Genomic DNA, 26,019 nt, shown 5'->3' on the forward strand with positions numbered 1-26,019 from the left:
AAGACAAGTAGGGCAGCAAGACAACAAGAACCATATTATCTTAAAAGTTTAAACTGACTTTCAACAAATTCAACTAACCTTGAATTTTGATGTGTGACACACTTCTTCATCAGAAGAAGTCCTATGATGTTGTGTTGGACTTGCCCTTTTTGTTGACATTTGACGACTTTTGCTTCTAATGAGGGCATTGTATAAGGATGGCAACTCCAGTCTTTGATCATGATTTATTTATTTTGATTTTTTCTTGATTTGGATGGTCTTCCTCACTGAACGGTTGTACTCCCCATCATCTTTGTCTAAAACCTTTGTGGATTACCATTCAATATCACAAAGGTGGCATACTACTTTATCATAGGAAGTACAATACTGATGAGAGAAGATTGTGATTATTGGTGACTTTATCTACCTACATGCAAGCTGGATCAGGAAAAGTGAAACCTTTTTGGATAACTCCGGAGGTGATCCTAGGCTTTTGACATGGTACCACATAGAAAAAAAAGCGCATTGATTTATAGTGCGCTACGCACAGGCACAACGCCTAGACGTTGATTAATAGCCTCAGCACACTTTACAGAAGACTAGTAGCAAGTATTAAAGCTCATTACATTGAAAACAAGCTGTTTCATTAGATTTGAGCATGGTTGGCAGAACGAAAACAGATCAGAGCAGAGTCGGGATGGAAAGTGGTGACAAGTTCAGTGGTTCAAGGATTGGTGTTAGGACCCCTATGCTTCCCGATCTATGAGTGACATGGGACACATAATAAGTGTAACAGCTACAGTAAGCAAGTTTGCTGATGAAAAAAGCTAGTAAATCCAGTGGCAACAGATGATGACATCAAGACTATGCAAGATGACATAAACCACCTGCAAGACTGGGCTGATAGATGGCAGATGAGGTACAATGCAGACAAATGTGCTGTTATGCACTTTGGACATCTGAACCAGCACCACACATATAAAATGGGAAAAACAGCTGAAAGAAACATAAGAAGAGAAGGATTTATAGGAGTACTGATAAGCAATACATTGAAGGTCTGCTCACAATGTGCTACTACAGCCAAGATAGAGAATTGGGTCTCATCAAAAGGAACTTTTCACTATGGAAGTATGGCGATATAATCCTGAAACTTTACAATTAAGTCTCTGGTTACACCCGTGACCCAACCTGGATTATACTATGCAAGCATGTAGTCCGCCCATGGAAAAGAGAACATCAAAAAAGTTCATCCCCAACATCCAGCATCTTAGGCCGTATAAAATTAATGTTTTGGTTCTCGTCCAGAGGATTTTCATAAATTGATGAGGGAGGGAGGTGTTGTATTTTTGTTAGTTTTTTCAATGTAAAATTAGCATTGTCAGTAGGCCTAGTTTTCGTGCTTTTCCAACAGTGTTTGATGAAACGATGAGGCCTTTTTTTTTTTCAAATGTGAGATTTTGAGGGATAAACCCCCTAGAGTACCACAAAAAGACTTGGAAGTGATCATTATTCTCTCATAAATCATTCCAGAGTCTAAAAAAAAAAATCTGACAAATCCCAGAAATTTGAGGAGGGAGGGGGGCGAGAACCAAAACATTAATTTTATTCGGCCTTACATATGAGGAGCACCTGGAGAAGCTGTATTTTAATGCCACAATGGAAAAAAGAAGAGAAAGAGGGGACTTCATCCCAACATACAGAATTATGAACCAAATCAACAGAATCAATCCAGACACTCTTTTCCAGAAAGCTGACTACTAAGGGCACCAGAGGATACTCTGGCAAGACCAAGACTTCTACAGCCAAAGAGTGGTGCAAAATTGGAACTATAGTTGCCAGAAAGCTATCCAATCGCCCACACTTCTCTGCTTTAAGCAGGAACTAAGCAAATTGGGTTTTAAACCCAGGGGTACTCAAGTTTGATTTTGGTAGGGACGTGCCGCTGAGAATTTGAAAGTGGACCCATAAATATACAAATTTTTCAAGAGATTTGGACCCATTGATATACCAAAAGTCAAAAATTTCAGCCAAATTTAACCCAAATTGTCTTAGGTTTTATCAATTTTCCTAATTTTTTTGGGAAATTTTCAAAATTTTGGCTAGATTGAGGCAAAATTAGGCTATTTTTCTGAAAAATTTAAAAAGTTTTGAAAAAAGAACCCATTCATATACCAAAATTGGCTTAGAAAAGGGGTCATTGATATACCAGAAGGCCGAAAATGCTACCCATATTAGCGGCACGTTCCCGTATGGTCATTTGTACTAAGTACCCCCCCCCCCCTGGGGTTTTAAATGGGCAAAAAAGCCCCTCAAACCCTGCCACACTATCATCATCAAGGCTAGATTTACCTTTTTGGGAGCCCTGGGCCAGGCCAAAATTTGTCGGCAGGTGCATTACAATTAAGAAGGGAGACAATCATAGTTTTTACTAGGACATTTGCACGCAATTTTGCCCTATTTGGGCCCAAAATATGGTGTTTTGGGGCTAAGGAAGATGCACAGGGCAATTTTGACCCTGATCATCATCTCAGAAGAAGGTGAAGATGTGGCATCTAAGGTGTGTCTATATATAGTCTGGTAGTAGAGCAAGATAGGCTAGAGATTCCGAGGGGTATAAAATTGTCCACCTGGGTAATTTGAAATACGAAAGTTTATACCAAAATAGTCCAAGTTTGTACAGGGGCCGCAATTAAAAACTGGTCTAATTTTGTATAAATCTTTGCCAGATTACTCCTCTCTGCATATAGGATTCAGAAAATACAGCTTCACCTGTGTATGACTTATCATTGTGGAGTTATGAGCAAAAAGATTTAAATAGGAAACTCTACAGGGGGATAAAATAGAAATATTCTCCAATTTTGATGAGCATGATTGAATTGGTCTTTCTGCAATAACAATTCTAATTAAAGAGTAGATTGGACCACCCTTGAATTAGTTTGTTATCCAATAACACAGCAAAATAGGTCATTGCTAATTTAGTCCTATTGATGATGACCTAGCCGGTATTTCCATATGGTTACCTAGGTAATGAGTTGTTGCAGGTATGTTAAACTATTTTTATTAGCATTAAGAATAGTACCAACAATTTGAGACCATTTTCATCCAAATTGGGAGCATTTGATCTATTTTAGCCCAGTGGATCTTCAAATTTAACCTTTGACTTTTTGGCTAATAACTCTGGAACCATAAGTCAGAGGTAGATCAAACTATGCTTTTTTTAACATTTCTGTTCAGAGGAACATTTTAGTATGGGCTTCAAAAATATTGACCAGTTTTTAATTTTGACCACTGTGTAAACTTTGACCTTGAAAATCTTGAATTACCCAGGGGTGACAATTCTACATCCCATAATCTCATACCACTTACAGAATAATAATCAGCAAACAAAAACACTAGCAAAACCATCGTAAATGATAAAATAATAGTTTGACAGCCCAGCCAGACTATGATATATGGTGCATGCCAACCTACCAGTACATGTACCAGTCATGCCATTAAATCTCACATAAAAATCTATTAATAACATTTTTCCTACTGTAATTGATAAAGAAAATCTGTTTAATCCATATCATATTTTTCATTTTGCTGTTACAGGCTATCACATCATCATGGTAGAACTAGGTAGATTATCACAGACTGACTTGGCAGTCATAGGATGCTATCTCATAGTCATCTTGTTGGTTGGGCTAGCTGTAAGTACACAATGTTTGTTTGCTTGTTTGTCTGTCTGTCTAATTAAAGGTGGATGTTCCAATTTGCAGCTTTTGAACTTTTTCCATGTGAAAATGGATTTTGGTACAGTACCTTATTTGTTTCACCATTTACTGTATAATTAGGACTGAACATGGACCTACATGTACATTGACTATTATAGTTGAAATCCATACACCCTGTATGGAAGATATGACATTAATCTCCTACACAGGGAGTGTGAATTTCAAATTGGGTTACCTGAATGGGTGACTCCATTTGAAATTCATACCACCTGTGTGGGAGATTAAGGTGGCTGTGTACTCTCAGACATGCATGTAGTAAAAGTGCAATAACTTTGTAATTATTCGTGCAAAACATATAAAAGTATACATTTTTATGAAGGCAAGACATCAATAAATCTTAATATAAATACAGATTTGGGGTAAAAACAACAATTTTGAAGAAAATCACAAAAAAGTGAGTTTTTGGCAATATTTGTTAGGTACATCATAACAAAAAAACACTCTTTCCAAAATATTTTATTTTGTTTTTAGCTCAATCTTGAGGCTCCATTCCAAAAACGTTTTTTTTTATTTTTTTTGATATTGGCCTTATTTTTTGAGATATTGACCATATAAGTAGGGATGACCAATGAACCATCAACTTGATTAGAACACTCCCATAGACATGCAGGGAGCTCAACTGTGCACTGCTTGCACATACATTTCTAAATTGATCTCATTCTTTTATTTTTCAATATTTTTCTGTAAAATTTGGGAAGTTACTGCCAATTATATTTTGTAACTATCTTGCAAATTACAGCAACATAACTTATTTTGTTTTTCTGTAAGTGCGAGTCAAAATTGGTCCATCGCCACAGTGCGCTTAATTGCCAGTGGCTGAGTTTAGCACTGCTCAAGAATGGCACAAAATATTCAAATCAGTAAGATCAGGTGAAAAACGTAGCCTACTGAGCTGTAATTTGGTAGAGTTGCCAGTAATACCTCTATCATACCCTCTGTAAAAAGGTTAAAAAATTGAACAAGTAGATCTCGAGTTACAAATTAAATCACCAGCTTCCCTTTGGAATTTTTATATTCCTTTCAAATCATGTTAAGAAGACACCTTTCTGAACATAAATGTGAAGTTTCGTGCTCATTCGATGTATTGTTCACCTGATCTTAACCCTAAACGCTTTTCTTATATTTAGGCCTATAACATCTACAACTTGCTGCTGGCTATACCTTGTTTAGGACTTTCAAAAGAAGTACCTGAATGTGCAACCATAACTGTTTCAAAATAGCCCGCGATAGTCATGCAGGTAACTCCGAGGTCAAGCATTGAATTGGTTTGAACAAAGATACTCATAATGTATTGAGTGCTACTTTGGTTTGAATGAGGAATACTACAGGAATACACATGAGCATGATGAGGATAATCTCTATTGTTGTGAATGAGTCAATGACCTTCAAAACTTAAGATTTTGTTTACATACACCTACTAATTGGTCATATTAAACCCAATAACATTGAAATTCTTGGTTGTGAAAAAAAGTTCACCTACTTAGTGCAATTTTGATTTTGTGCCATATCGGCTATCTTGGATGATTTTTGGCAAATGTCCTCTAAATGCATGATTTCAATGCCTTGGTTTGAAAAAATAAGTTATGCCAGTGACTAGTTAAGTGCCATTTCATAAGAAACCCTTTGATACTTTCACAATATGCTTGTTTCATGTTTGCAAATATGTTAAAATAAAGAAATATATAAAGGTAAATATATGCTTATGCCAATTTTGCTCCCAACTGCTATTTTTGGACCTTGTCATTTTATTTCGTTCCAATGACCGGTCAGAATGGGAAACTTCGATAATTCATAATTCGAAAAGTTTTTGACCGATTTTGACCATTTAACCACCAAAATACTTCTGTTGATTAGTTCTACTCAGAAAACAATCTTTTGTAGCAATAGGGTCAACATGAAATTTTGATGGTTATCCCTAATATAAGGCATCAAAATGAACTTTTTAAAATTCAAAAACGCCTATTTGCCCAAAATGATGCCCAAAATCGGAAATAGACCAAAATATAAAAAAATGAGAAAACCGTTTCTTGAGTCGATCATGCTTTTTACGATGATCATATTTGCTTACCTATAGATGCTGTATTTATTGAGTTATCGTGTACCTAAATCGTCATTTTACCGAGAAAATGAACATTGAAATAATGGCCGTTGAAGTTGAAAGTGGTCACATTTTGCACTTTCATCGAATCTCACAGGAGAATGCGACAGTTTTCGCTTTTGTAACTTATATTACGTGAACATCGGGTAAATCCACAGCCCCTTGAGAAGTTTGAGCGAAATCCATTCATAACTTGATATTTAAATCGGGGAAAGAACTTGAAAAACCCACATTTTATCAGCTAAAACGGAGCCATTTGACCACTAGGTTTTTGTGAAATCAGTGCTTCCGTGGTGTTTCCATAAGATGCGCCACAAGATGCAGATAAGCGTCACAGCAGTGCGTCAAGCGTATTTGTGCGTTAACAAATTGCGCGATACGCAACGCGATGAGTTGTTGCGCCGCGTGTACCTTGCTGGTACAACAAAGATTTTCTTTCCTTTTCAATTTCAAACACGAGTGGAATAGTGAAATAAAATCCTTAAAATATTGCAGTTGGAGTTTACAAATCTGGATTTTCATTCCTTGTATTATAAAAAACATAACAAGGTACAAACATATCATAAAAACTCAATTTTGAGAAAGAAACAATGGCTAGAGTACACAGCCGCGTTAAGGTCATAGGGGCACATCGTCATCATCCCTATATCTTCGTGTCAAAAATTGCTGTGATAGTACGGCGAATCCTCTCGTTCTTCAAAAGCTACGCATGGCGATTTTGTTCGAGATAGGCCGAGCGACTCAGGCTAAGCATACCATTTACATGATATGAGATATCACACAGAGGCTGCCGCATAGTTTCTATTCTACGATTTGTGCATGATCAGTACCACATGTGGTGTTGCCATTACCATTATAGAAAATTTGATTTGTTGTCAGGTAAAACGCAGGTTTTGTTTCCAGTACACTAACTCGAAAAGCAATACACTAATTAGCGGGGCCTTGCTGTTTGCTGTGGATATATTTTACTGCATTTTATAAGTAAAGATTATGAAATCCAAAGTAAAAATTGTGATATATTCAACTATTTGAGAAATGAATTATACAAAGGAACCCGTGTAAGATCCAGCTGCTGTATCTATAATTCAATGTACATTATCGACTTTCTTTATCTGCGTCAATAATAGAATATCGATTTCAATCAAATTGAATACATGTCTCCATTTTGAGTTTGTACTACACCTCTGAGCGATCAAGCGATCGATTTCTAGCCAATCAGATACGGTAGGCCTCCTTTTCTTGCGTTCGTGAAATACCAATCGCCTGTCGCTCACCAACGGAGTATTAAGTTTATATTTATAACACTGGCTGTTGACACTGTGAGGGGTATATGGGTTTCATCTGAGATAGCCCATTGATGAAAATACGGTATAAAAAATGGATATTACTATTCATGCTAAAATGTCTATTCACTGTCAAAGTTATGTAATAATTGGATTAACTATCATAGCAACAGATTGCCCTGCACTTCAAGCAGGTTGCACTCATCACCTGTGTATGTCTGCAATCATAGATTGAATACAATACCGCTCTTTTCAAAGATTCTAATCTTGCAGGTGTGAGTGATCAGCATTGCTTTGACATTTATGGTTCAATGCATAGGTACAGTGTGAACATTATAGTGCAGGGCAATCTATTCAAAATTGTATTCATCTATTGCTATGGTAATTAATCCTGTTACATCATCACTTCGACAGCGAAAAGCCATGATTTTCTATATAGACATGCACAGCATATTTCACATCATGCATGTGATATCAAAAGTTCTGGCATGTCCATGTACAGCCAGACATTCCACCTCTGCAAGCATCTAAACTTCACTCCAGTCACTGTATATTTTGCACACTTTTGTGTGTAGATATTGAGATGTAGCCAAAATTGTAGATATTTATGCTGCCTTGACCAGTCTTGTAAAACCATAGATATAGCTGTAGTATACATATGTGACTATCCACATCAAAACGCTCGTAAAGTCGGCCCCTGGTCAATTTTGTTTTCTTCCGTGTTTAGAAAATGTATATCATAAGCTTTACAATGATATATCATTTGACTTCAAACGATATCCAGAAGCGGAGTTATGGCTTGTTCAACTTTGCTCCTTCAGTAAAAGGGTACATTATTTTGGTGCTACAATATTTCTCTTTTTCTAAATTGCTGGTATTAAATATCAAATTGTGATAATTGGCGGTCACTTCAAATCATCCCCAAGTCAACGAGGTTCAGGAATGTCCTCTCATTGTTAATTGTTGGTTAACCCACCACTTGAACAGGATTTAGCCATAGCAAACAAAAGACTAAAGCTATTTACTATAAGTATAAGCTTATTATCCTCTTCAACAATAGGATTAAAGATTGATGTGCGGACTGGACTGAAATGAGAAACTTGTAGGACAATTATTGGGTACATTATGAATACAAGCTTGATGCACATTTGGGACTGTAACTCGAAATACAATTTGCCGACTTTACGAGCGGTTTGAGATGGATGGTCACATATGATCAATTTCCCAATATGTTTGTTTCAATACCATCAGCAGCTAATACAAAATGTACTGGTGAATGAATCTTATATTACCGTACTGACTCGAGAATAGTCCCACTTTCGAGTAAAGTCCCACCCCCAAAATAAAGTTGTTGTTTTTTTCGACTTTGGAGTGTCCTGGACCTAGACCTAATTACTATGATCATTCATGGTTGATTAAAAAAAAAAAAAATATTGTAGGCCCATGTTCATGTGTTTTGAATAAATTTGTACTCATGTCATACTCTATTAATGATTTCAAAATGCATACAAATTCAATGCATTTTGAAATTATTAATAGAGTATGACATGAGTACAAATTTATTCAAAACACATAGGCCTACAATATATTTTTTTTTTAATCAACCATGAATGATCCTAGCATTTAGGTCTAGGTCCAGGGACACTCCAAAGCAAAAATTAAATAACTTAAAAAATAAAAAATAATTTTTTTTTTTTTTAATTGAGTATAGTCCCACCCCAATTTTGAAAAATGTTCAACCAAAAACGGGGTGGGACTAATACTCGCGTCAGTACGGTACCATGAATTTAGCACATGTTTTGACATAATATTTGTTGTTATTTTTGCCATATTTTAGTCCATGCTGAGGAAGAATAGAGCTGGGGCAGAAGGATATTTTCTTGCTGGGAAAACAGTACCATGGTATCAGGTTAGTAGTCTTACAAGTCTTTAAGGGCTGGTTTCATGAAGCATGGCTAGTGGTCAGGCTTCTTAAGCCAACAGGGTTAAGCCCAATTAGTCCTAGATACCTGGACTTACAATTTCACATCTTACATCACCTCAGACATATGAATCAATAAAATGGATCTACATAGGTAGGGCTAGTCTGCTGGCTTTGGAAGCCTGACCACTAGCCAAGCTTCGAGAAATCGGACCGAAAGGTGCGATGACCCATCTTACAGTTTTCAAAGTGATCCTAATACAGCATACATTCAGGTTTTTTTTCCAAAAGTCAATATCCCAACACATTTCTGACTGCCAGGAATCAAACCCAGGACCTCATGCACCAAAGGAGAGAATTGTAACCGCTGAGCCAGGATTAAGTTGGTGAAATTCATTGCTCTTATTCTCAGAAATGTATCATTCTCAGAAACTAATAACTTCATATCATTTAAAAATACAGGAAGTATAATTATAATATGATCAGAAAAAGTTATAGGTTCAAATGTAATACCAAAGAATAATTACCGTAGAATTCTGTCTAGAAGCATATATGCCTCTAAACGAGGGGTTTTTTTAACGAAAGATATGAAAGGCCAATACCCTTCTCAAAAACATTGCAATAGATTGGTCTTACAAATATACATGTTTGTACAGCCGCCTTTATCAGTAATATAGTTGTTCAAACTCCAAATAACGTTTTTGTTGAGAGTGTCTGCCTCTTGTCTCTTAAACATTGTTGAATGTTTTTTCAGGTTGGTGCCTCCGTCTTTGCCAGTAATATTGGTAGTCATCATTTTGTTGGCTTAGCTGGTACAGGTGCTGCATCTGGATATGCTATTGTTTTATTTGAATGGCTGGTAAGCTCTTGAATTTGTTTGTTTTTTTTTTGTCTGTTCTCTTCATGTATTTATTTATTAGTTTGTTTATTTGTTTACTTGTTTATTAGTCTCTGTGGAACAATGGATTATTCCAGTTTGTCCATATGGAAGAAATGATCTTAATCTTCCACACAGAGAGTGTGAATTTCAAATAGGACCATAGGTGTAGATCCCGGGGTCGCCGTATCATTAAAAAAATTTTGTCAGGGGGGGTAATAAATCCCCCGCAATATATTAACCTCATATTTGCCCATTTTAGCCCCCAAAGTGCAAATTTTCACGCTCATTTATTCCACTTTTTCACCATATTTCATCAGTTTAGCTTCAAAATAGCAAAAAAAATTTGTGCGCTTCGCACCCATTTGTACAATAAACTTAATATGTCACCAAAAGGTGCTGGATTCACTATACTTCAAGAATTTTTTCCAACCCCATCCCCTCAATGTCAAAAAGAAATCTACGCCACTGAATGGGACTACCTGAATGGGTGACTCCAATTGAAATAATTACTCCCCTAGAGTCTCCCTCTCTTTCCTCCACTCTCTTCCCCCTTCCTCTCTTTATCCTTCTCTCTCATTTTTCTTTCTCTCTTTCCTTCCTTCCTTCTTTCCTTCCTGTTTTTTCACTTCCACATTTTTGTAGTCTGATGATCAACAGTGCAATAGTGTTGCTGTTTTGTTTTGTTTTGTTTTGTTTTTAATGCATTTCTATTGTTTTCTTACTCCAGTCAATATGGTGTATAATGGCAATGGCCTATATATTCTTGCCGGTGTATTTATCCAGTGCAGTATTCACTATGCCAGAATACCTGGGCAGACGATTTGAGAGTAATCAGATACGCAACTACTTCTCTGTGCTCAGTCTTGTATTTCTTACGATAATGAATATTCCAGTAAGTATACTAATATTTGGGAGGTTTAAATTTCTTAATCTCTCATGCTTATGCCTGTCCTACTATTCAAAACCACTCTTCCTGCATAAAGGGCTTAGACAGCCAGCATCCATCTTCCCATGTTTGAGACAGGTATAATCTCAAACTTGGAAGGCCCAAAAATACTCAGGTGTAATTTGGTCGTCAGCTATTCCATTATTTTATAAGATATCAAAAAATGAAGTTAAAGTTTATTTTGTTTTCAAGTCTAAAAGAAGAAATAATGATAAAGAGGAATAACAATAAATAGAAGTGACGGTTATGAATGAGGTTAACAATATTTTTAGGTCTGCCACCCTCAGGATATTCCTCGATTCCAAAGCAAAATGTTTAGATTTTACACAATTAGCCTATATTGCACAGTTCCACCATATGCGGGGAGAGCCTCAAACTGGCAATAGACATGAAAGGAAGTATTACATAACTTTACGTCCCATTCATGCATGCTGCCAGTTCGAGACTCTCCCCACATATAGTGGAACCATGCAGTAGACGAATAACCTCAAAGAAACTGATCATTAACCCCTAATTAAAGGATTGCCATACATGTCCTAAGATTACAATGAATTACAACATCCCTTTTCAGTACGATATATTACATTATTTTCTGCTATCATTTTCAGGTTGATTTGTTCTCAGGAGCTGTGTTTTTGCAAACCATACTGAAATGGAATCTTATTCCTGCCGTTTTGTTACTTCTTGCCATCACAAGCGTATATACAATAGCAGGTAAAACCCATGTGTGTAGGGGTGTGGGGGTGTGTGTGCGGGAGAGGGGTGTGTTTGTTTGTTTGTTTAAACGGTGGCTCCATGTGGAGACACGCTTGGGTCCAGATGGAAAAGCCTATGTAAGCATGCTGGCCTGTATGGAAAGAGAAGTGAGAAACAGATTTGAAGACAAAGAACAAAGGAAAAGAAGGCTACTCCCAACAATCAAGTTAACAATTTTACTGTCAGCCTTTGGGTCAAGAGAAAGGAAGTGCTTAATCCAATCTCAACTGCCACTGATGAGGCTGGTAATCATCTTCAAGTGCAGATGCACACTTCTATCTGCAGTAGAAGATTGTTTGTTTTTTTGTTTACCCAGGTTGGTCCGTGAGGGACACATGCTAATCCATGGGAAATCCATGGACCGTTCCAAGCTCAAGATGCATAAGCGGTAGCAAAATTAAAACTTTGTATGAAGCAGCAACAATGGCAGATGACTATGGTTTAACATACAAGTTGAATGCAAGAGTTAAGCATGGATGGTCCATGTTTCTGTTTATGTGCAAGCAATTAGAAGCAACCCTAAAATGAATCCCTCAGGTTTTTTTCCTACAAACCAACACATTTCTCTAACTTTTTGGACAGTGAAAGACAGTGAATGGACAAAGAACAGATCCAGTTGTGAAAATTGTTGATATCTCCCCAAAGTTGACTCTCTTTAAGGTGGGTTGGAGAGGGAGTATGACCTTACAGTGTTTGCGCTCATATATTAAGATAAATAAAGGGGACACACAAGAGGGGAATGATATGAGATCTATAAAGCGATCCTAAGGCTTGATATAAGGGGTGCCACTTCTTCCCCATGTGCATTTTACTCCGGAGAGGGGAAACGCCCAAACATTTGTTTTGATATAATAGTGGACTTAACTCAAGAACTGCAAGACCTATGGAAATATAAATGTGATTATTAGCTTCCCTGACTCATTTCAATGTATTAATATGAAGAAGTACACTGCAGTTTTTAGTTAAAGGCTGAATCTCCTGCCATTCCACTCGTTATAAGTATAATTAATTTTGTGTGCAATTTAAAGATAAAAAAACATTTTTGATTAGTTTCTTGCAACAGTGATATTTTTGTTTCAGGTGGTTTGGCAGCTGTTGTTTATACAGAAACATTGCAAACTGCTATTATTGTTGGAGGAGGAGTGGTAGTAACCATATTAGGTAAGTAATGAATATGTATGAGGAGGAATTGTAACCATATTAGGTAAATTATGAATATGTATGAGGAGAAGGAGTACAAACCATATTAGGTAAGCAATATTATATGTATGAGGGGGAGGAGTGGTAGGTAAACAGTGTAATGTACAAGAGTTAATAAATACATAGTGGTATGAATTAAGCAGTACATACCTTATAAATTTCATAATCGGATTTATTTGCCGAATAATTTATAGAATAGTAAATAAGAAGTACAATGGTATAAGCTCTTCAAGAATAATGTATGATTTATTGGTAGAATTTGAAACATCAATCCAAAATTGCATTTTGTAAGTATGCTTTCATGCAAAAATGGTTCTTTATTTGAGAATTCTACAGCAATTTGGCAATTAAGTAGATGACCGTTTAGGTTTTGTCCATGCAATTTCATGATATCGGACATGCAACAATTCCAGTTTAAGCTTACTCATATGATATGGTATGGAAATTTCTTCATTTCAATCACTTTTTCAACGAAAAAATTATGGGGGTGTTTATAAGAACGAGGGCATTTATTAGGACAATACAGTAGTTTTCTGAGTGTTCTTTATGGTGCTTATACATGTAGAGGTCAATCCTCATTCCTCATTCTTTTTTACTTTGAATTATTGTTTTTAGGGTTTCAAGAAATTGGAGGTTATGATCAACTTGGTGAGAAATTTTTGAATGCCATCAGTAACGACAGCTTGATGTCTAACAATAGTTGTGGGATACCACCCAGCGATTCCATGCATCTGTACCGAGGAGTACATGACGACCTGCCGACACTAGGCATGTGTACTGGTTTAATGGTTATGGGGCTGAATTACTGGGCTGCAACACAGGTGAGTGTCAAAAATATCCTCATGTAAACTCATGGATACGATCAGAAGCATATAGGGTGGTGCCAAATGTTTACCCTAAAATTTGTTTTTAAAATCTATTGGAAATTAAGCTATGCAGTCAATCTTTAATCGGCGAGAATCGTTGAACAGATGATAATTTACAAAACAGTGCTGCTTTCTGCTTTTCACACACTTTCTTTAAGAAACAGGTCTTGTTCCAAACTATTCCACTTACTCTTTGGGAATTACCATCTGTGCAAGGGCCTTGTTCACATTCTCACAAATTTCTTGTACTGGGTGCCAATTATTGGACTGTGAATGTGGTCCAGGAAGCTGTTCAATGTCAGTGCATTTTGCTGCTGTGTCAGTTGGACAACTGCTTGGATACTGACATGTGTTTTGAGTAGAGTATTGAAGTAATCTTATGTGTAATTTTGGTTCATTTTGATGGACAGGATTTTAAGATATGACCTTGTGAAAAGTTTCTTTTTTGGCTTAGTGACGTATTATAACCTATAACTTTGGGACCATGGGTCAACTTTACAACACATTTTAATGCTTATAATGCAATGTTTTTCTGATTTACATGTATCATGCTAGATTGTCACTGGGAGAGTACATTGCACTAAAATGAAGCTCCCCTGCATAAAATATACTCATTTTATATAAGTTTCAAAGGGTGAGAGAAAAAAAGAACACAATTTGGCATGTCACATGGTTGGTAGTGCCTTCCAAAACCCCTGCTGTACGTATTATCATATAAAATAAGCCAAACCCTATGACATACAAGGTTTTTTTTGCAAAACATGTTGTTTTGTCAGAATAATTATGTCATGTCAGGCATCTTTCATTTGATACTTTTAAATTAGGTATGTGCCACAACATCAAGTCAAAGTAAGGAATTCTACAAAATCGGTCAATGGGCGGATTGACAAGATTGGGAGAGCGAGTTGGTGCAACGGTTGTTCCTTCACCTTGTATCACTGAGGTCTCAGGTTCCAGCCCTGGCCATGCCCAAGGATTGTATGTGCACTTGGTTTATCCTGATCCATGCTTGCTCTGGCAGGTTTTCTCTGGGATCTCCCGTTTCCTCTTGTTTTCAAAATCAGTGTTTAGTAGTTTGGTTATCAAAAACTTCCCTCACCCAATGGAATTTGGGGAGCTGCACTGATAATTATCAGTGCAGCTCACCCAATGGAATTTGGGGAGCTGCACTGATAATTATCAGTGCAGCTCCCCAAATTCCATTGGGTGAGGGAAGTTTTTGATGTTACAATTTAAGTGCGGATAGGTTAATTTGCACCAGGTCCAGCTGCACGATGCTTAGTTGATGCAATCTGATTGTGATGATTCACCATGACAGCGAAATTACAGCGCTTTGAATCCTCCAAGATCTGGTAAAAAGGCGCTATATAAAAACCGAAATTTATTTGATTTTATTTATTTCAGATTGATTAGTTATCTTGAATCTTTATTAAACCTTTCGTACATTTTGTTCTTCAATGTAGATAACAGTACAACGATCTTTAGCTACAAAAAACCTGGCCCATGGACAAGGTGGACTAGTTCTGACAACTTGGCTGAAATTGACTCCTATGTTTCTTATGGTCATGCCTGGGATGATCAGCAGAATTCTTAATCCAGGTAAATATAATCAATCAATCAATATCAATCAATCAGTCAGTCAGTATAGCCCAATCAATCAATCAGTCAGTCAGTCAGTCAATCAATGGACTTAAAATGCACCACATATATCCACTAGGAGGTGAACTGGACAAGACAAAATGCAGGGAAAAGATTACAGTACCCCTAAATAATAGAAAAAATCCTTGAAGGGAGCACACCACCAAATAGAGTTCCTATTCGTTTGTGTGTTAAAAGGTTCATTCAAAACACCCTTTTACCTGTTTATGATATATTGTACCATATAACCAACAAATGTTTGGTAGGTAAGCAGCTCGATTTTTCGCAGTGATGCATTGAAAACTATGTAAATCCTGTCAATCTTACAGCACACTGCCTCTATGTATGATGTCATCTGGTGAAGAAGAACAAAAAACGTGCCTCAAATTTCAGACTTGTAACAAATATAATCTTTTTATCCTTAGATGTTGAGAAACCCATCCACAAAATACAGCTATCACAAAAAGAAATAGGCACAGCAGCCTTCTTGTCATACTTTTTCAATTAAACCAACCCCGGTGTGTTCTCAGAATGAATACACTGATTTTTTGACGAGCCATTTACCTTGGTGGTGTGAAATCTACAGGGTGCACACCACCAAATAGAGTTCCTATTCATATGTGTGTTAAAAGTTAAGAAGGAATTTGTCATTTTCTCCTTGTTAAACTTCCCTGGTTCATTCAAAACACCAACTTACCAAATGTTTATGATATCTTCTACCATATTATAACCAACAAATATTTGGTTTTGGTAGGTAAGCAGAATCTTCTATTAAATTAGTACTATCATAGTTTGTAATTTGAAATTAATAATTATGTTTTATATGATTCGTTCTCTAGACAAAATTGGTTGTTCAGACCCAGCAATATGTACAGAGATTTGTCAGAATCCAAATGGTTGTACAAACATAGCATACCCACTCCTCGTAATAACAGTTCTGCCTGCAGGTATGTATGTATCTTATTCAAATGTGATTGGACTAAGCAGATGAAATGGGGAATGTCCAGGGGTACTCATCAAGTTTAATTGGGTAGGGATGTGCCACTGATCAAGAATTTGAAAGTGGACCCATCTATATACTAATTTTTAAGAAAATTTGGACCTATCTGTTTACATTATGCTTTGCTTGCAAGACAGATAAGGGACAGCCAAGGCCCAATGGGTAGTTCAACCTAATATGTCACTCGATCTAGTCCATGGAGGCCAAAGGAGGCATTTTTGAAAATTGAGTTACTACAATTATTATCTTATACAAACATTAAGATATCATATACTGAAGACACCAAAGGTGTAGCATACTTAGTTATAAAGTTATACAGTTTTGTGATGTCTATTTCTTTATGTATTTTATTGTATTTTACTCAATATTTTTTTTTATATCTTTATCTCAATTTCAAATTTGCCGCCTTTGGCCTCCATGGACCAGATCGTGTCACATATAGAAACATTTGTATACTGGTTGAATAGAAGCCTTGTAATTTGTATGAATCACAGTACCATTGGCACACTTAATAATATGCATAAATGATTTGATGATATCAAAATTTCTATAGATGGGTGATGTCATACCAAACATTTCGCCGGTGGTTTGTTTTGTTCTTTGCTTTTAAAACTTGCGCCAAATCCGACCAAGGTCAAAAATGCTATTGAAAAGTGAAGTTGTTGCATGCTCTTCCATGTAGCATAATTGATAGAGGTTGTGCAATGCTGTCAGGGGGTTGGTCCTCTCGCGCCTTGATTACGCAAACTCTCTGTTGCTGGGCACACATGCAGTAGACCTTAAGCGTTTGCAGCGGCTCCAAAACAAGGCTGCACGGTTAGTGTTTAGTTGTGGCCGAGACCAGCCCTCTGCCGGCTTGTTGCAGGAATTACATTGGCTCCCCGTTAATGAGCGAATTCTGTATAAGATCCTGTTGTATATTTACAAATGTCTCCATGGTGAAGCTCCTTCTTATTTGGAAGAGCTTATTTGTTTACAAAGAAGTAACGATCCCCTTGGTGCTAGACGCCGACTCCACTCACACGCCGACTGCACCCGTCTGTCCACTCTGAGATCTCACAAAAAGGCGGGTGATTCTTCTTTTGCTGTCGGTGCTCCTCGTATTTGGAATAACGTGCCTATGGAGATCCGTGAAGCGGAGTCTGTGTCTTGCTTCAAGCGTATATTGAAAACATTTTTATTCCCATGTTGAGTTTTTTGTTGCTCACTTTTTCATTTTGTGCTTTGATTTGTATTTTTCCTGTAGTATTTATATGTTTCTCATTGTAAAGCGCTGTGTTCTTTGTAGAGCGCTTATAAATGCTTGTATAGAATAGAATAGAATAGAATATGACGTATCGTACTGTAAATATTGCGGACTACTCAAATGCATTTAACAAAAGCATGATTGCAATCTACCGCGACAGTTTGTCTCACACACATAACAAATCCACTACGATTAAATAAGTTGATGACAACATTTGATTGAATGGACTGCACTGCGCTATGATTACAGTGAAGGACACCAGTTCAAATCCTTTGTTTGGAGTCAATCAATAATTTCATGCACAACCTCTATACACCAGACCCTTGCATTTGTTTATAAACATCACTGTTAACTCATCTATAGCTGGAAGCTAGTTCTAATAAAGCATTTTGTTTCTTTTCTAGGTTTAAAAGGACTTCTAGTAGCTGTAATGTTGTCGGCCTTGATGAGTTCACTAGCCTCGGCATTCAACAGCGCTAGTACCATATTTACTCTTGACCTCTGGGTCAAAATTCGCAAGATTCCTCTAGATTGGAGGATGAATAAATTGACAGCTGAACAGAAAAGGAGAAATGAATTTGAAGTCATGCTTGTTGGAAGGTAAGTAGGCAGATTCTGGAAAAAAAAAAGGTTACTGCAGATGAAGATGAGAGGGGTCTCCCATTCAGTCCGAAACACCGCCAGGCCGAACTATCGCTAGTCCGAATTTTTAAGGTTAGAGTTAGGGATAGGTTTAGGGTTAGGGTTAGCGTTAGGTAAGCTTAAAATTCGGACTAGCGGTGGATCAGATTAATAGGGTTTCGGACTGACGGGGTGTACCCAAGGTGAGATATGAGCTGGATTTTGAAACTGTTAATGGAGAATGTTTTGTCCCCGGCTCATTTTCTGGATGATGGAATTTCCAAAGTGACACAGGACGATGAATGAGTAGAAACAGAGTTCGGCCGTGAACTTTTTTAAGGCACACATCATTATTGATTGATCATTTGATTGATCGATTGATCAGTTGATTGTCTAAAGGTCCATTCATGCTTCACTGGACTTGCATTGCAGTGCATTGCATTGCCGATATATCAATTACTTTTTGATGCAATTTGTCGCATTTCCAAGTTATAATGTAACTGGTATGAACGGACCTTAAGAATCATTCTATTATTTTTCTTAATGCATTTCTTAATTAAAATTTTATTTGTCATTTATTGTGAATTTTTGTTTGTTTATATTTTGAAGGTTTGCCAAAATAATGAATTGATCAAATAGAAAGTGCTGTGAACCAGTAAACCTGACAGTAGTTAAAATAGTACAAGTACAGACAGACAAACAGTAACATGAAATAGTGATAACGATGTAATATAAACATGCATAAATTAATAACAAAGGAACTATTATAAGCAGTTTAAGGGTAGACGAGGTATTGTTGGTCGAAGCAACCTAAAAATCGATTTTCATTATCTAGATCAATATATTATTGAAAATTAACACCTTGATGTTTTGCAAATGTTCATTCTACAAATCGTATACTTTGCAAACTTGCTTAATTTATTGTTGTTGATGAGTTATGTACGTTTTACAAAAGTGTTGTTGTTTCAGCCCTCTTCACAACGTAACTCAAGAACCGCAGCACCTATAAAAGTATATCTGTGATATTTTAATTCTTCTATACGCTTCGCTATGAATTGAGCAATGCAATTTTGCCAAAGCTCACTACCATTCGTAGAAGATGCTGTGAACTACCAAATCACAACAGTTTAAAATAATTAATAACCTTAACCATGAAGGATTATTTTATCAAAGAAATGACAATAAATGCACAGAGCAACTCAGTTATAAAACGATAACAAGAGTGCAAGTCATTAACCCCTTGGATACTACTGGTCATCTAACAGCAGTTCTGATTGGTTGATACCTAGAAAAACTCATTTTAATTGCCAATTATATAGACTTTAAATTATGGTCAAACTTGCATTTGCAGAGGATCTTATTAATACCCTTCTTGATTGGTTTAAAATTAGACACAATATTCATTTTGGCCAATCGGCAGGTAGTTCTCATAGGGTTAGATTCCACCACAGCTGTAACAAATTGGTTTGCAGTTGCATCTTTTTATTTTTTTACATAGAATCCATTTGGTACAATTGATCAAACATTAACATCTGTTGTTGCAGCTAGCAGCTGGTCTGTTCAGAGTTATTTCTATCCCCACCCGCCATATTAGCATTTTTTTAATAACTCATCTCAAATATATCATTATAATCTATTTATAGCAGCAAGTCTGTTCAGTAGAATTATTATTTATCTGTTTTAAATGTTTCTAGTGTGCAGTTACTTTTGTTTGTTGATGTTTTTTATAAGAATTAAAGTAAATGTAAAAATCATGTAGGTTAAGTTCTTTGCTGCAATGTGAAGTTGAAATATACTATGCTATATTAGTTAGAAAAACAGGCAATGCTAAGATGTACAAATAATGTGATATAAAATAAACTATAACTCAGCAAATCAGATGACAACATCGTTTCTGACCACATCGTTTCTGACCACATCGATTCTGATTTCTGACCACATCATTTCTGACCACATCATTTCTGACCACATCGTTTCTGACCACATCATTTCTGACCACATCATTTCTGACCACATCGTTTCTGACCACATCATTTCTGACATAATTTCTAACCATATCATTTCTGACCACATCATTCTGACCACATCATTTCTGACCACATCATTTCTGACCATGTTATTTCTGACCACATCATTTCTGACCACATCATTTCTGACCATGTTATTTCTGACCAAATCATTTCTGACCACATCATTTCTGACCATGTCATTTCATTCAACCAGTTCATCCATTTGAATTATTTGCTTCTTTTATAGTTCCATGTTTTCTTATTTTTCTATCCCAATCAAGACTAGTGATGGTATTCTTGATGGTTTTCGGTTCACTGTGGACACCTATAATACAACAAGGGGGCAATAATGGGCAAATATTTACCTACATGGCAGCCATTGGAGGTGCTCTAGCTTCACCATTGATTGCCAATTTTTTACTTGGTTTATTTTGGCATAGGACATCCGAAGCGGTAAGTGATATTTTATTGGATGTAATTTGTTTTGTGTATCACAGGGTTCCTGCACCTTAAAGGACTTTCAAGGTCCAAAAGCACAAAAAGCTGCGTATTAATGAAAGTGACAGCTCCTCTCCACTCACCAAATTTTGTCAAAATTATACTTTAGGTAAAATTCCAAATTTTCAAGGACTTTCAAGGACCTTGTACAAATTTCCAGGACTTTCATGAGGCCTTGAAAAGGTGTTTTCAAATTCAAGGACTTTCAAGGACCGAGGGAACCCTGGTATCAATTTGAGATATTTTATTCTATATTAGTAATTGCATTTTTGTTGATATGCATAAAAGCTGCTCACCTGAAAGTTTTGGTTGCTTAAGGATGGTGTTATCCCAAAATATGCAGACTTTTGGGCCTCAAAATTGTTGGTCTAAAGTATATAAAAGTATGTATAATTAGAAAGATGACTCCAATTGGCGGGATGTCAGATTTATGTCAAAATGCTCTGGTTTTGGAGGAGATCATAAAATGCATCGTTTGACCTGAACTATTTTGTGGACAACATAAAAAATATTTCTTCAGTAATTTTATTTTCTTTAGTAATGTTCTAAACAAGACAGGAAGTTCTAACTGGGCATTTTTTTATTTTCTAATTTTTTAACTTTGACCAACTTTTAGAAATATTGTTTGTTAAACAAAACGTACAAGAAATTTTTCTCAAATAAAAAAAATGCAGTCAAATTGATCCAGAAATTATAATGTGCATGGCCAAGAGGAAACAAACTTGTATTTTTTCAGTCTTATCCTGGGGTCTTATCTTGGATTTGTTTTTGTCCATAGGGAGCTTTCTGGAGCCTGATGCTTGGCCTGTGTCTAGCTGTGTTCCGAATCATCATGGAGATCTTCTTTCCCAATCCACGATGTGGTGAGCCGGACACGAGACCAACATTCATACAAGCGGTGATGTTTAATTACTTGTATTATGCTGCTCTTAATTTTGTCATCACCATATTTGTAGCTTTGTTGATCAGTTGCTGCACAAAACCAGTACCAGAATCATGTGTAAGTATGAAGGTTACAGATCATTTGGCCCTAATCCTAACCCTGAACTTGACCCTGACTCTAATCCTAAATTTGAATATTACCCTAAATTGAATAATGCCCTTACCCTAACTTCGACCCTTTTTTGATCCCTAATGACCCTTTAGACTAATCGGCTATTTATTTATTTACACTGTACCTTTTTAAAGAGGCAGAAAACAATTTTTTTATTTCAAAAAATTTTCAGATTTTTTTGTTTAAATGTGACTGATGCGAGAATTGTTCAGTGATCATTAATAGGTCAGGATCATGATTAAGCTAAATTATATTAAAATGTGTCTCAAAGCTCCTCCAATGTTGTAAATCTAATGTGGTATGCATTTATTTATTTTTTCATTTTGTTCATATTGAAATAGTATTTTAATCATTGCAGAGTCCTCTTCAGATTAAAATAAAAACTCATTACCAAGCACATTTACAGTGACATATTTACATGTTTATATTGTGTATGCTTTAAGCCACAATAAATTAAATCGGAGATTACCTGTACAGGTGACAAACTTTATTATGTATAAGACACTGTGAAGGAAGTTTCGGAAAATTATATCGTGAGACAGCCAAACTGCCTTCTTCCATGTTTTAAATGAGGAAAATAAACAAATAATAAAAAGGGGTGTGTTTTTTTTGCAATTTAGGCATGACTGATGGTCACAAATATACTAATATGCATGGGAGCTGTGGACAAACTTTCAATTTAATGTTACCTTAATGTTTTCATAAAACAAATTGCATGCTGGGAGCTTGTTCAAACTTAAATGTAAATGTGTAAAAAAGATCTTTTGTTAGTTTCCCAATTTCATTCTCTCCTGGTTTGTTTTTTGTGTGTATATTGTTTCCTTCTATTTCAGCTGCACCGTCTAACATACTGGACTAGGTATAGCAAGGAGCCCAGACACTCAGAAGTAATTCCAACTGATATTTCGGAAATATCTCCGTCAGTTGAAGAGCCTGCTAACACAGCGGCAGAAAATGCTGAAAGCAGCCAAGAAGCTCCTCTTGTCCAAGACCGGAAAGATGAAGGTGATGATGATGCAGGTCCATCAGTCATGCCTCAAGCTAATGGTCGCAAAGAGGAGAACATAGAGGATGGATTCTTACTCGATAACGACTCGGAAGAAGAGATTAATGACACAGAACAATTAATACCCACGTCAGACTTAAAACCTTCCTCAACCAAACATCGGTTCAAGATTTACGAAGGGTCGGAAGAAAGTCTGAACTTCAAGAAGCCCGAAAAGCATGTGAAGTTGAAGCGTGTCATGCACTGGTTTCTGGGCGTTTCTACATTTGATGGGAAGCCTGTTGCCATGGAAACACAAGAGGAGAGAGAACTAGAAATGCAGAAAAAACTTGTGGTGTCTTCCTGTTCAAAAGTATTCATCATGTTTAACTGGGGTTTAGTAATTACAGCGCATTTATTTTTGTATGCATTGTATTGGTAAAGTTTCAGTGATGAAATTCAGTAAATTTAGACCATATTGCATGCTGCCAAATTTAACAAAACATCCAAAGATGTCTGTTTTATGTTTTAACTTATGTATAAATATAAATCTTTGATGGGCTGAAGTACATATATGAATTATTGAATCTTTACATAAAGCACAAAAAAATACATTGTTTGATTGGCGTAACATGGCGAAATATTTATTTTTTTACTGTCATGTTTGGGCTGTGATCTTGATCAAGTAAATTTCTGGTCGAGCCAAATCAATTTGAGTTAAATGAGTCAAGCCGTTTAGTTTATTGGTCTCATGACTCATGACTTGTTATAATGGTACCAGGAATGATCAACTCAAATTTGATGTGTTTTGTATGATAAGGAACTGTTTTTTGGGGCTATTCCAGTTAAAATCCATACACCGCATATGGAAGACATGACCTTACTCTAAAGCCAAGAATTTTCTGCTTTACAAATGCTAAATTCCGCTTTTCTCCGCTTTGTAATTTTAGCACATTTCTGACATAATAAAATTTCACAAGAATCCAGCGAGTAGCAGCGCAATGCACGTGTCTGAGTCATGTTGAAACACGTTCAAAAGGTCGGGAAAGCCCCAAGAGCTATTTTAGTCAGGCGCGCAAAGGATTGTGGGATACTCAAGCTGTGAAAATTGTATTTTTCTTTTTCTAGATCATTTTTGCTTATTTTTTTTATTTTTTCTCAGAAATACGTTTTCCGCTTTACCTCCGAATTCCGCGATTTCTTGGAGAATTCTTGGCTTTACCTTACTCTCCTACACAGGGTGTGTAGATTTCAAATGGAGTCACCCATTCAGGTAACTCCAAATTCACACTCCATGTGTGGAAGATTAAGGTCAAGTCATCCATAGGGGGTGTATGGATTTCAACTGGAATAGTCCATTGTATCACCTGTTGTTGGGAGGAAAAACTCCTATTGTGTCATTGGCCCCTGAACATGTTTAAAGCAAAATCTGTTATGTAACCTGTTAACAGTTTTGTTTTAAACATGTTCAGGGGCCAAAAGAACATAAGAGATTTTTCCTGCCCAACGATTATGGGGATTGATTGAGAATAGAATAATAATTTATGAAAAGCAATAATGATCCAAGAGGTGCTATGTGTAATACTAAGCAGGTTGTAATTATGTGTATTTGTAATCTTTGTGTCTGTGTTACCATGGTAACGTACTAATAATGTCAAGGCATTTTAATCATGAATATGAGTAATGGCTTATCTTCTAAGCATTTGTGTGTCGGTCTTTCTGGGGAAAGACATTCAGAGTCTCAAAAATATTTTGGGCTATTCCATTTAAAATCCTTTTAAAAGATTTTGAAAATATCTTCCCAGAGGGAGTATGAATTTCATTTGGAATGAACTCATTAGGCTGCTTTATTTGAATATCATACACTCTCTGGGAAAGATTTATCCTGAACCTTCCACTTAGGGAGGATGGGTTACAAATGGAGCTGCTAATGTGTTCATTCCATTTGAAATTCATATTCCCCCTGTGGAAGATATTTCCCAAAATCTTCCACAGGGAGAGTGCGGATTTTAAATGGAATAACCCATTTGTAACAATATGTAACAAAAGTGTGGTGGATTGTTTCAGGTAATTTTTTCAACTCAACCCAGATGAATTGCATACTTCCCTACATGCACTTTGGTTGGAAAATTTGAGCCACAATGAACCCATGCAGTAGCACTTAGGGCTCATATTGAAATACCCTACCACGTTTTCACACAGAAAGAAGGCAGGATTCCCCTCGCTAAGCGCGCGTCTCAGGAAAGCTCGGTCATAAAGGATTATATAAATCAGTGATACACCCTGCCCAGGATTTTAACAAAAGAAGGCTAGCACAGGAAAGCTGCAGGATGGCGCACACCTTCCTGTGTAAGGGAATTTTAATATGAGTCCTTACTCACCCATTGAATTGTTAGGCAAAAAAAGTTTTATTTTAAAGCTCGTGATGCGCATTTCTAAAATCGCATCGATTTAAAAAAAAAAATGCAGAATTTTTTTTATTTAAAAAAAAAACAAATTTTATTTTTTCCAGAAAAATTCGGTGAAAATCAATTTTTGTCTTAAAATACCATAAAAATACCAAGTCAGGAATAAAAAAAAATCGCATTTCGCATTTGTTTTCAAACCACTTGTGAGCTTTGAGACAAACTTTTATTATTATTTTTGGCCTTATTTTGGAACTTCTCATGGAGTGAAAAGAAAAGCATCTCTTGCAAATAAATTTACTTCTGGACATATGAAATTCGTAATGTGTATACCTAATTATGCATAAGAATCCACATTTTGGTAGTATTATCATGGCATGATTCAGAAAAATGATTCAATTTTTTTGCACACAAACCAATGGAAGCTGTGGCTGACCTGGAACCATGTGTTTGCTGAATGCTTTTAGGGATATGGCGCAGATTCTGCAATGTGGTTCTGCACTGTAGAACCACATTGCCTGTAGGGATACATGCAAATCATCCTCTGGGTTCAACCTTTGATTTGTTGAAACACACTATAAAAAGTACTTATATATTTAAAACTGAAATTTGTAATTAAGTTTACTGTTAGTTTTTTTTAGTACATATAAACCTTAAAAAGCCAAATAACCAAAGAATGACTAAGATTTCTATCAACCTTAAAAGATCACATGAAGAATTAGTAGGATTTCTTTCAACCTTAAGGGATCTAAAATGAGCGTTTATTGCGTTTCGACAGTATTTTTTGTAGGACATGAGAGCACCTCAGACCTATCGAATTGCATTCTGAATCTGAAGCATGTCTTTCTGATATCAAAT

The 26,019-nt window shown here is 36.3% G+C and overlaps 1 protein-coding gene across 1 annotated transcript; it reads left to right on the plus strand.

The window, feature by feature from the left end:
* Positions 1–845: 845 nt before the first annotated feature.
* LOC140166694 (sodium/mannose cotransporter SLC5A10-like) lies at positions 846–25,173 on the plus strand. The gene is made up of 14 exons (XM_072190193.1): positions 846–1,107; positions 3,574–3,671; positions 8,974–9,045; positions 9,812–9,916; positions 10,665–10,829; positions 11,492–11,597; positions 12,720–12,800; positions 13,455–13,660; positions 15,169–15,304; positions 16,183–16,290; positions 17,994–18,189; positions 20,501–20,672; positions 21,496–21,717; positions 22,605–25,173. Exons 1-14 carry the CDS (start codon positions 846–848, stop codon positions 23,196–23,198), a joined length of 2,523 nt encoding a protein of 840 aa, XP_072046294.1. The 3' UTR covers positions 23,199–25,173.
* Positions 25,174–26,019: the final 846 nt, after the last annotated feature.

This window comes from Amphiura filiformis, chromosome 12 (genome assembly GCF_039555335.1).
Source record: "Amphiura filiformis chromosome 12, Afil_fr2py, whole genome shotgun sequence".
NCBI lineage: Eukaryota > Metazoa > Echinodermata > Ophiuroidea > Amphilepidida > Amphiuridae > Amphiura > Amphiura filiformis.